At 53.6% G+C, this 12100-nt stretch overlaps 1 protein-coding gene across 1 annotated transcript in view; it reads left to right on the forward strand.

Annotated features, from left to right (window-relative positions):
- The first annotated feature begins 33 nt into the window (after window positions 1–33).
- fastk (Fas-activated serine/threonine kinase) overlaps window positions 34–12100 on the forward strand; it is a 32724-nt gene continuing 20657 nt past the window's right edge. Inside the window, exons 1-8 of the mRNA XM_079583091.1 lie at window positions 34–203; window positions 2626–2904; window positions 4539–4851; window positions 5782–5981; window positions 7254–7480; window positions 8978–9165; window positions 10949–11097; window positions 11180–11396. Of these exons, the coding sequence (XP_079439217.1) occupies window positions 2638–2904; window positions 4539–4851; window positions 5782–5981; window positions 7254–7480; window positions 8978–9165; window positions 10949–11097; window positions 11180–11396 (1561 nt within the window). The 5' untranslated portion in view covers window positions 34–203; window positions 2626–2637. The remainder of the gene's footprint in view (window positions 204–2625; window positions 2905–4538; window positions 4852–5781; window positions 5982–7253; window positions 7481–8977; window positions 9166–10948; window positions 11098–11179; window positions 11397–12100) is intronic.

Genomic DNA, 12100 nt, shown 5'->3' on the forward strand with positions numbered 1-12100 from the left:
CCCGCGAGCGCAGCAGCAGGGGGCGCTCTCGGCCCGGCCCTCTCCCTGGCGCCGCAGAAGAAGCAGAAGCAGCTAAGATGGCGGCCGCGGAGTGTGTGGAGGAATGAAGCCGCTGACCGCTGCGTGTTTGCGGGAAACAGAGCGCTGTGAGCGGCCCCAGAGGAGCCCCAGGAGCCCTGCTGCCCGCGGGTCCCAGACATGAGGTGAGTCCGCCCGCTGTCAGGCCCCACACGCCCCGCGACAGCCGGGACAGAGGCCGCCGGAGGAGGAGAGGGCGGACCGGAGCGAACAGGCTAACGGAGCTAACGGCTAACAGGCTAACGGCTCTGACAGTGACAGCGGCGGGGTCAGGGGTCAGTCCGAGTTCACACATATAGGGAGTACTGTAATTAAAAAAATAAATAAAAAGTTACTCGTTTCACTGAATAAATCTATTAAGTGTTTATTTGTGTGAACTTTGTTATTACTCATTTATTTGTATTTATTATCGCGGAATAATCGTGAATAATTTTTTGGTCACTACTTTAGACTGATTCTGAAGTTACTCTGACTGGAGGAAATATTTTGGCAACTCAGCCTAATCTTGTGCTTTACATATGTTAATACTGTGTTAATAGACCATACGCACAGTGACCCCCCGTGTTCCCGCCTGGACAGTCAGTCAGACGCTGTCCTTCCTGTCCGTTATCTCTTCACATTCAACATGAGCAGGTCCCACAGAAATGAAGCCACAGCTGAAGATCTGGTGAAGGACAGAGAGTAAATGTTCAGATGTGACGGAGCAGGTTAGAAAATATTACATGAGACGTAACGACTTCACTGGAGGAAACTCCGTGTTCATAACGGTGGATGTTTTTGTCTTGAGGCTAACGCGGCTAACACAGCTAACGCAGCTAACACAGCTAACGCAGCTAACACAGCTAACGCGGCTAACACAGCTAACGCGGCTAATGCGGCTAGCGCAGCTAACACAGTTAACACGGCTAACGCAGCTAACACAGTTAACACGGCTAACACAGCTAACGCAGCTAACACAGCTAACGCGGCTAATGCAGCTAACGCAGCTAGCGCAGCTAACACGGTTAACGCGGCTAACGCAGCTAACGCAGCTAACGCGGCTAACACAGCTAACGCGGCTAACGCAGCTAACACGGCTAACGCGGCTGACGCAGCTAACACAGCTGATGCAGCTAACGCAGCTAACGCAGCTAGCGCAGCTAACACGGTTAACGCGGCTAACGCAGCTAACGCAGCTAACGCAGCTAACGCGGCTAACACAGCTAACACGGCTAACGCGGCTGACGCAGCTAACACAGCTAACGCAGCTAACACGGTTAACGCGGCTAACGCAGCTAACACAGCTAACGCGGCTAACGCAGCTAACGCGGCTAACGCGGCTGACGCAGCTAACGCAGCTAACGCAGCTAACGCAGCTAACGCAGCTAACGCAGCTAACGCAGCTAATAAAATAAAAAATAAAACTAGCGCAAAGTTTTGAACGAGCTGCGCAAAACAGAATGGTCCTGTTAGTTTAAATAATATTTACTTGTTTACATGTTATATTATCATTTTTAACACTAGCCTTTAGCTCTAAGATAAAGCTCCGCCCCTCACGAGCGCTGGCGTTTCATTTGGGGCAGATTCACAGTGAACATGATGTTTGTAACACGTTGCTGTGACTCCATCAGTAACTCGTCCTTAACCAGATCCTGAGCTTCTCTTTATTTGTGGGACCTGCTCGTTGTGAACGTAAACGATCAGCGACAGGAAGTCCAGCGTCTGTGACTGTCCAGGAAGACGTCACGTGGGGAAACTGTGCATAAGCCTACACTGTGTTATTAATGTGTTAATCATGTGTTATTAAAGTGTTATTAACATGTTAATCATGTGTTATTAATTTGTTAATAATGTGTTAATACTTTGTTAAAGAGGGGGTGTTCTGCTTTAAAGAGGGGGTGTTCTGCTTTAAAGAGGGGGTGTTCTGCTTTAAAGAGGGGGTGTTCTGCTTTAAAGAGGGGGTGTTCTGCTTTAAAGAGGGGGTGCTCTGCTTTAAAGAGGGGGTGTTCTGCTTTTGTCAGCCCCATAGCACCAGTCTATATCACACTACAATGATGACAAACCTTCTGCTGGTCTGTAAATGCAGTAAATTAGAATAACTGCCTTGTATAAAATGTCTCTCTCAAAATGGCTGTAGTGAATGTCTTGAAATAGGCCTCTGTCTCTTTAAGAACCTCTGAGCCTTTAGACACGCCCCCTCCACACGCTGTCTGTGGCATCAGTGGGGAGGGGGTTCTGCTGAGGAGCAGTGGTTGGTTACTCGGCTGGTGACCAAAGCTCGGAGGCGTCTCCAGGAGGTGGGGGCGTTCCTAGGAGGACTCAGGCAAACCTATCCCTAAAATGGCCGCCATCAGAGTTTTTACAGATGACTCAGAAATACGTGAATGTGCCAAGGCAACACTTCAGGCATGTTTTTAATGAGGGAGTGACAGAATAACATGAGGGAAAGCTTGAACAAGTCCATTTAGCAGAATACCCCCCCTTTAAGGCTGTGTTAATCATGTGTTAATCATGTGTTAATCATGTGTTAATCATGTGTTATTAACGTGTTAATGTCTCCCCCTTCAGGCCGATAGGACGATGCAGGTGTGTGGGAGGTTCTTGAGGATGTACCGGCTCTGCGGTGGAGGGGGTGTGGCCGGGGGCGGGTCCAAACCCCCGACGGGCGTGATATTCCGCTACGGCCCGCCCCCGGCTTTACATCACCATCCGGCCGGCCACGCCCCCTACCACGGAGCCCCGCCCCCGGCCCGTAAGAAAACCTGGAGCTTCATCAGAGACTCGCTGAGCTACGACACCTTCTTCACCATGAAGCGGCTGATCGAGCGCTCGCGGAGGACGGACGAGGTGAGGGCGGGGCCAGGCGGGGGATTAGGGCGCGGCCAGGAGGGGGATTAGGGCGGGGCCAGGCGGGGGATTAGGGCGGGGCCAGGAGGGGGATTAGGGCTGGGTAAAAAATGTTTTATACCAATTACTTCTACTACCAAATAATGACACTCTCTTCTATACCTATACCTATACTATACTATACTACTATACTACTAATAATAATAATACTACTACTATACTAAAATATATGTCGTTGAGAACCAAAAGCATGTTTAGCATGAACATTAATTTGAGCTCCAAAGACGAGTTCTAAAAACGAGTTCTAAAAACGAGCTCCAAAAACGAGTTCTAAAAACGAGTTCCAAAGACGAGTTCTAAAAACGAGTTCTAAAAACGAGCTCCAAAAACGAGTTCTAAAAACGAGTTCTAAAAACGAGTTCTAAAAACGAGTTCTTAAAACGAGTTCTAAAAACGAGTTCCAAAGACGAGTTCTAAAAACGAGTTCTAAAAAAGAGTTCCAAAAACGAGCTCCAAAAACGAGTTCTAAAAACGAGTTCCAAAAAAGAGTTCCAAAAACGAGTTCCAAAAACGAGTTCTAAAAACGAGTTCTAAAAACGAGTTCCAAAAACGAGTTCTAAAAACGAGTTCTAAAAACGAGTTCCAAAAACGAGTTCCAAAAACGAGTTCTAAAAACGAGCTCCAAAAACGAGTTCTAAAAACGAGTTCTTAAAACGAGTTCTAAAAACGAGCTCCAAAAACGAGTTCCAAAAACGAGTTCTAAAAACGAGCTCCAAAAACGAGTTCTAAAAACGAGTTCTTAAAACGAGTTCTAAAAACGAGCTCCAAAAACGAGTTCCAAAAACGAGTTCTTAAAACGAGTTCTAAAAACGAGTTCCAAAAACGAGTTCTAAAAACGAGTTCTAAAAACGAGTTCCAAAAACGAGTTCCAAAAACGAGTTCTAAAAACGAGCTCCAAAAACGAGTTCTAAAAACGAGTTCTTAAAACGAGTTCTAAAAACGAGCTCCAAAAACGAGTTCTAAAAACGAGTTCTAAAAACGAGTTCCAAAAACGAGTTCCAAAAACGAGTTCTAAAAACGAGTTCCAAAAACGAGCTCCAAAAACGAGTTCTAAAAACGAGTTCCAAAAAAGAGTTCCAAAAACGAGCTTCAAAAACGAGCTTCAAAAACGAGTTCCAAAAACGAGTTCCAAAAACGAGCTCCAAAAACGAGTTCACGACTTCAGGTTTCACTCAAGTATCTAACCTGAGTAACTATAATCCGCAGGTGTTACTCGAGTAACTGAGTAACTGTAATCCACAGGTGTTACTCGAGTAACTGAGTAACTGTAATCCACAGTTGTTACTCGAGTAACTGAGTAACTGTAATCCGCAGGTGTTACTCGAGTAACTGAGTAACTGAGTAACTGTAATCCGCAGGTGTTACTCGAGTAACTGAGTAACTGTAATCCGCAGGTGTTACTCGAGTAACTGAGTAACTGTAATCCGCAGGTGTTACTCGAGTAACTGAGTAACTGTAATCCGCAGGTGTTACTCGAGTAACTGAGTAACTGTAATCCGCAGGTGTGACTCGAGTAACTGAGTAACTGTAATCCGCAGGTGTTACTCGAGTAGCTGAGTATCTGTAATCCGCAGGTGTTGCGGTGGATTTCTCAGAATCCGTCCAAAGTTTCCCACAGTCACCTGGCGGTGGCGCTGCAGAGGATCGCTCAGCTGCTACAGGCCCCGCCCTCCACCGCACAGGCCCCGCCCCCAGGACCGGAGACCATGCCCTCAGACTCAGAGACCACGCCCACAGGGGCAGAGGCGGGCAGGGCTACAGTGGGCGACAGGAAGTGGACTCTGGAGCAGCGCGACTTCCTGTCTCTGTGCGACGCCATCGAGCGAGACGCCGCCAAGTTCGACAACTTCAGCCTCGTCACGAGTCTGTACGCCGCCGCCAATATAGGTAATATAGGTACTACGAATATTACTGCAAATACAGTACTACTACCATTAATACCTCTACTACAACTACAGCAACTACTACTACTGTAAAAGCTACAGTGATAACTAAAAGACCAGCCTCAGCCTCGTCACGAGTCTGTACGCCGCCGCTAATATAGGTAATATAGGTACTACGAATATTCCAAATACTACTTACAGATGCACCGATCCAGCTTTACAGACTTTATTAAAGTGTCTCAGTGTTAAAAAGTGAATATCGTCTTATCTCCATTTTAAGATCAATAAAAAAGTCTGATCTTTTACAGATCAATGATCAGTTATATCTGAATAAACTCATCTATCTAATGAAGGACTGGACTTTTCGACACTACTCTTTATCAGACCTGGCTGCTAGCGTTAGCGTTAGCATTAGCATTAGCGTTAGCTTGCTGTCGGTAGCCGTGGCGTTTGCGTATTACACATATTCGTTCAGATTTAGTGAAAGTTGTGTTTTTAAAGAGAGACAAATCTGGTATCGCTTCAGTGCCAAATATTTGTAACCGATTCTCGATATCGTTTTTTTTCCAGTATCAGCTTCGATATCCGATACCAGTATCGGATATCGAAGCATCCCTACTATTACAGCTACTGCTACTACTTCCATTACTCCAAATATTGCCATATATGAATAAATAAATCATTGATTTTTGTTATGTTTTCGTTTTTTGGGTATTTTTTCTGTTTTATATGTTTTTTTTATGTCCAATATTTTTATTCCAAAGTTTTTCTAAGTTTTATATTTGTAAATATAATGTGTTACTTCTTAGGGGTAAATGATTTCTTCTTGTTTTTCTTCTTATGGGTTGTTTGTTGTCTTATGTTCTCCCCTCCTCCCCTCTGTCTCCCATCCCCCCCCCCCCCCCCCCCTGTCTGCCCCCCCCCCCTCCCCCAGGCCTGCCCTCAGACCTGGCCGTGGTCCGAGCGCTGGAGTCCCAGTGTCTCTCTCGTGTGGCTCAGTTTAATCAGAAGGACCTGTCCATGGTTTTCAGCTCCGTCATGAGGCTCCACCCCCCGAGCCCCGACGCCCCTCCCCCACCGGGGCCCGCGCCTCAGGAGCCCCCCCAGGGCCCCCCCCAGGGCCCCCCGGCAGAGGTCAGTGCTGATGTGTGCAGATGTTTCCAGAGCAGGTTCTTGTTTTGTGCCGTCTGGTTCAAAGCTGAAGGTGGTGGTCTCTCTGTGAGAGCGCCCCCTGCTGTCCGGGTGTGGGATAGTAACCCTGAGTGTGTCTGGCGCCCCCTGCTGTCCGGGTGTGGGATAGTAACCCTGAGTGTGTCTGGCGCCCCCTGCTGCCCGGGTGTGGGATAGTAACCCTGAGTGTGTCTGGCGCCCCCTGCTGTCCGGGTGTGGGATAGTAACCCTGAGTGTGTCTGGCGCCCCCTGCTGTCCGGGTGTGGGATAGTAACCCTGAGTGTGTCCCAGGCGCCCCCTGCTGCCCGGGTGTGGGATAGTAACCCTGAGTGTGTCTGGCGCCCCCTGCTGTCCGGGTGTGGGATAGTAACCCTGAGTGTGTCTGGCGCCCCCTGCTGCCCGGGTGTGGGATAGTAACCCTGAGTGTGTCTGGCGCCCCCTGCTGTCCGGGTGTGGGATAGTAACCCTGAGTGTGTCTGGCGCCCCCTGCTGTCCGGGTGTGGGATAGTAACCCTGAGTGTGTCTGGCGCCCCCTGCTGTCCGGGTGTGGGATAGTAACCCTGAGTGTGTCTGGCGCCCCCTGCTGTCCGGGTGTGGGATAGTAACCCTGAGTGTGTCTGGCGCCCCCTGCTGTCCGGGTGTGGGATAGTAACCCTGAGTGTGTCTGGCGCCCCCTGCTGCCCGGGTGTGGGATAGTAACCCTGAGTGTGTCTGGCGCCCCCTGCTGCCCGGGTGTGGGATAGTAACCCTGAGTGTGTCCCAGCGCCCCCTGCTGCCCGGGTGTGGGATAGTAACCCTGAGTGTGTCTGGCGCCCCCTGCTGCCCGGGTGTGGGATAGTAACCCTGAGTGTGTCCCAGCGCCCCCTGCTGTCCAGGTGTGGGATAGTAACCCTGAGTGTGTCTGGCGCCCCCTGCTGCCCGGGTGTGGGATAGTAACCCTGAGTGTGTCTGGCGCCCCCTGCTGTCCGGGTGTGGGATAGTAACCCTGAGTGTGTCAGGCGCCCCCTGCTGCCCGGGTGTGGGATAGTAACCCTGAGTGTGTCTGGCGCCCCCTGCTGTCCGGGTGTGGGATAGTAACCCTGAGTGTGTCTGGCGCCCCCTGCTGTCCGGGTGTGGGATAGTAACCCTGAGTGTGTCTGGCGCCCCCTGCTGTCCGGGTGTGGGATAGTAACCCTGAGTGTGTCCCAGCGCCCCCTGCTGTCCGGGTGTGGGATAGTAACCCTGAGTGTGTCCCAGGCGCCCGTGGAGGAGGAGGCCCCGCCCCCGGATGTGGGCGTGGCTCTGACCGAGGCCTGCCTGTCGGGGCTGGAGCGCAGCCTGGAGCGAGAGCGCCACCCGCAGACGCTGTTCCTGCTGCTCGCCTTCTACAGGGGGCGCTGGAGAGAGCTGCACAGCCAATCAGAGCAGAGCAGCCAGGACCCGCCCCCTGCAGCGGGAAGCCCGGAACTGCTGCTCACAAACAGGTCAGAACCGGCTCAGTGTGGAAACACCACGAGATGTTCCTCTGGAGGTTCCTTTGGATGTTCCTCTGGAGGTTCCTCTGGAGGTTCCTCTAAAGGTTCCTCTGGAGGTTCCTCTGGATGTTCCTCTGGAGGTTCCTTTGGATGTTCCTCTGGAGGTTCCTCTGGAGGTTCCTCTAAAGGTTCCTCTGGAGGTTCCTCTGGAGGTTCCTCTGGATGTTCCTCTGGAGGTTCTTCTGGATGTTCCTCTGGATGTTCGTCTGGAGGTTCCTCTGGAGGTTCCTCTGGATGTTCCTCTGGAGGTTCTTCTGGAGGTTCCTCTGGATGTTCGTCTGGAGGTTCCTCTGGAGGTTCCTCTGGAGGTTCCTCTAGATGTTCCTCTAGATGTTCCTCTAGATGTTCCTCTGGATGTTCCTCTAGATGTTCCTCTGGATGTTCCTCTAGATGTTCCTCTGGATGTTCCTCTAGATGTTCCTCTGGATGTTCCTCTAGATGTTCCTCTGGAGGTTCCTCTGGAGGTTCCTCTAGATGTTCCTCTGGATGTTCCTCTAGATGTTCCTCTGGAGGTTCCTCTAGATGTTCCTCTGGAGGTTCCTCTAGATGTTCCTCTGGAGGTTCCTCTAGATGTTCCTCTGGATGTTCATCTGGAGGTTCCTCTGGATGTTCCTCTGGATGTTCCTCTGGATGTTCCTCTGGATGTTCCTCTGGTCTGAAGCTGGAGGTTCCTCTGGAGGTTCCTCTAGATGTTCCTCTGGAGGTTCCTCTGGATGTTCCTCTGGAGGTTCCTCTGGAGGTTCCTCTAGATGTTCCTCTAGATGTTCCTCTGGATGTTCCTCTAGATGTTCCTCTGGATGTTCCTCTGGATGTTCCTCTGGATGTTCCTCTAGATGTTCCTCTGGATGTTCCTCTAGATGTTCCTCTGGAGGTTCCTCTGGATGTTCCTCTGGAAGTTCCTCTGGATGTTCCTCTGGATGTTCCTCTGGAGGTTCCTCTGGATGTTCCTCTAGATGTTCCTCTGGAGGTTCCTCTGGATGTTCCTCTAGATGTTCCTCTGGAGGTTCCTCTGGATGTTCCTCTGGAGGTTCCTCTGGATGTTCCTCTGGAGGTTCCTCTGGATGTTCCTCTAGATGTTCCTCTGGAGGTTCCTCTGGATGTTCCTCTGGATGTTCCTCTGGATGTTCCTCTGGAGGTTCCTCTGGAGGTTCCTCTGGAGGTTCCTCTGGAGGTTCCTCTGGAGGTTCCTCTGGATGTTCCTCTGGATGTTCCTCTGGAGGTTCCTCTGGATGTTCCTCTGGATGTTCCTCTGGAGGTTCCTCTGGATGTTCCTCTGGAGGTTCCTCTGGAGGTTCCTCTGGATGTTCCTCTGGAGGTTCCTCTGGAGGTTCCTCTGGAGGTTCCTCTGGAGGTTCCTCTGGAGGTTCCTCTGGAGCTTCCTCTGGAGGTTCCTCTGGTCTGAAGCTGGAGGTTCCTCTGGTCTGAAGCTGGTCTCATGTGTCATAGGAAGATCCTGCGTCTGGTGAAGCACACTCTGTCGTGTGTGAGTGCGGTGCGTGAGCAGGAGATGGCGCTGTTGGACGAGATGTTGGCGGCCTGTGCCTCCGAGGCTTCAAACCGCAGCCTGGAGCTGATCTTCACCTCCCACCTGTTCCACCAGAACCGCCAGGAGCGCTTCATCAGGAGGCTCGCAGGTAGCCCCGCCCCCTTACTGTAACCCCGCCCACTTACTGTAACCCCGCCCCCTAACTGTAACCCCGCCTCCTTACTGTAACCCCGCCCCCTTACTGTAACCCCGCCCCCTTACTGTAACCCCACACCCTTACTGTAACCCCGCCCCCTTACTGTAACCCCGCCCCCTTACTGTAACCCCGCCCCCTTACTGTAACCCCGCCCCCTTACTGTAACCTGCCCCCTTACTGTAACCCCGCCCCCTTACTGTAACCCCGCCCCCTAACTGTAACCCCGCCTCCTTACTGTAACCCCGCCCCCTTACTGTAACCCCGCCCCCTTATTGTAACCCCGCCCCCTTACTGTAACCCCGCCCCCTTACTGTAGCCCCGCCCCCTTACTGTAGCCCCGCCCCCTTACTGCAACCCCGCCCCCTTACTGCAACCCCGCCCCCTTACTGTACCCCGCCCCCTTACTGTAACCCCGCCCCCTTACTGTAACCCTGCCCCCTTACTGTAACCCCGCCCCCTTACTGTAGCCCCGCCCCCAACAGGAGCGCTTCATCAGGAGGCTCGCAGGTAGCCCCGCCCCCTTACTGTAACCCTGCCCCCTTACTGTAACCCCGCCTCCTTACTGTAACCCCGCCCCCTTACTCTACCCCCGCCCCCTTACTGTAACCCCGCCCCCTTACTGTAACCCCGCCCCCTTACTGTAGCCCCGCCCCCAACAGGAGCGCTTCATCAGGAGGCTCGCAGGTAACCCGCCCCCTTACTGTAGCCCCGCCCCCTTACTGTAACCCCGCCCCCTTACTGTAACCCCGCCCCCTTACTGTAACCCCGCCCCCTTACTGTAGCCCCGCCCCCAACAGGAGCGCTTCATCAGGAGGCTCGCAGGTAGCCCGCCCCCTCACTGTAGCCCCGCCCCCTCACTGTAGCCCCGCTCCCTTACTGTAACCCCGCCTCCTTACTGTAGCCCCGCCCCCTTACTGTAACCCCGCCCCCAACAGGAGAGCTTCATCAGGAGGCTCGCAGGTAGCCCGCCCCCTTACTGTAGCCCCGCCCCCTCACTGTAGCCCCGCCCCCTTACTGTAACCCCGCCTCCTTACTGTAGCCCCGCCCCCTTACTGTAACCCCGCCCCCAACAGGAGCGCTTCATCAGGAGGCTCGCAGGTAGCCCCGCCCCCTTACTGTAGCCCCGCCCCCTTACTGTAACCCCGCCCCCAACAGGAGCGCTTCATCAGGAGCGCTTCATCAGGAGGCTCGCAAGTAACCCCGCCCCTTACTGTAACCCCGCCTCCTTACTGTAACCCCGCCCCCTTACTGTAACCCCGCCCCCTTACTGTAACCCCGCCTCCTTACTGTAACCCCGCCCCCTTACTGTAACCCCGCCTCCTTACTGTAACCCCGCCCCCTTACTGTAACCCCGCCCCCTTACTGTAACCCCGCCTCCTTACTGTAACCCCGCCCCCTTACTGTAGCCCCGCCCCCTTACTGTAACCCCGCCCCCTTACTGTAACCCCGCCCCCTTACTGTAGCCCCGCCCCCAAAAGGAGCGCTTCATCAGGAGGCTCGCAGGTAGCCCCGCCCCCTTACTGTAACCCCGCCTCCTTACTGTAGCCCCGCCCCCAACAGGAGCGCTTCATCAGGAGGCTCGCAGGTGCCGCTGAAGGCCTGGTCCCTATTGTTAACCTTTTGTGTGCCAGAGGAGCTGCCGCTGAAGGCCTGAGTCCCTATTGTTAACCTTTTGTGTGCCAGAGGAGCTGCCGCTGAAGGCCTGGTCCCCTATTGTTAACCTTTTGTGTGCCAGAGGAGCTGCCGCTGAAGGTGGACGGCCTGAGCCCGAACACGATGGCGCTCATCGCCAAGTACGCGGCGCGGCACCGGCTCCGGGAGACGCGGCTCCTGGACACCATCGCGGACTACCTGCTGAAGAGGGCGGAGCAACTGGACAGCAAGGTGAGTCCGTGAGCCCCGCCCCCTTGACCCCTCCCCCGCCCCGGTCTGTGAGCCCCGCCCTGACCCGGATGCCCTCCCGCAGGTCATCCAGCGCCTGGTGTTCCCCTTCAGCCGCATGAACTACAGCCCCCACAACGCCCCCGAGCTGTTCCTCCGCCTGGAGCAGGTGCTGGAGCTGAAGGCCCTCACGTCTCCTCTGGCCACCGTCAACATCCTCATGTCCCTGTTCCAGCTCAAGTTCTACCCCACCACCGTGCTGCAGAAGGTCTTCTCCCCGAGCTTCATCCACGACCTGACCAGTAAGAACCTCCTCCCTCCACGACCTGACCAGTAAGAACCTCCTCCCTCCACGACCTGACCAGTAAGAACCTCCTCCCTCCACGACCTGACCAGTAAGAACTCTCTCCCTCACGACCTGACCAGTAAGAACCTTCTCCCTCCACGACCTGACCAGTAAGAACCTCCTCCCTCCACGACCTGACCAGTAAGAACCTCCTCCCTCCACGACCTGACCAGTAAGAACTCTCTCCCTCCACGACCTGACCAGTAAGAACCTCCTCCCTCCACGACCTGACCAGTAAGAACTCTCTCCCTCACGACCTGACCAGTAGGAACCTCCTCCCTCCACGACCTGACCAGTAAGAACTCTCTCCCTCCACGACCTGACCAGTAAGAACCTCCTCCCTCCACGACCTGACCAGTAAGAACCTCCTCCCTCCACGACCTGACCAGTAAGAACCTCCTCCCTCCACGACCTGACCAGTAAGAACTCTCTCCCTCCACGACCTGACCAGTAAGAACTCTCTCCCTCCACGACCTGACCAGTAAGAACTCTCTCCCTCTACGACCTGACCAGTAAGAACCTCCTCCATCCACGACCTGACCAGTAAGAACCTCCTCCCTCCACGACCTGACCAGTAAGAACCTTCTCCCTCCACGACCTGACCAGTAAGAACCTCCTCCCTCCACGACCTGACCAGTAAGAACCTCCTCCCTCCACGAC

The sequence above is a fragment of the Gobius niger genome (genome assembly GCF_951799975.1).
Source record: "Gobius niger genome assembly, contig: SCAFFOLD_46, whole genome shotgun sequence".
Classification (NCBI taxonomy): domain Eukaryota; kingdom Metazoa; phylum Chordata; class Actinopteri; order Gobiiformes; family Gobiidae; genus Gobius; species Gobius niger.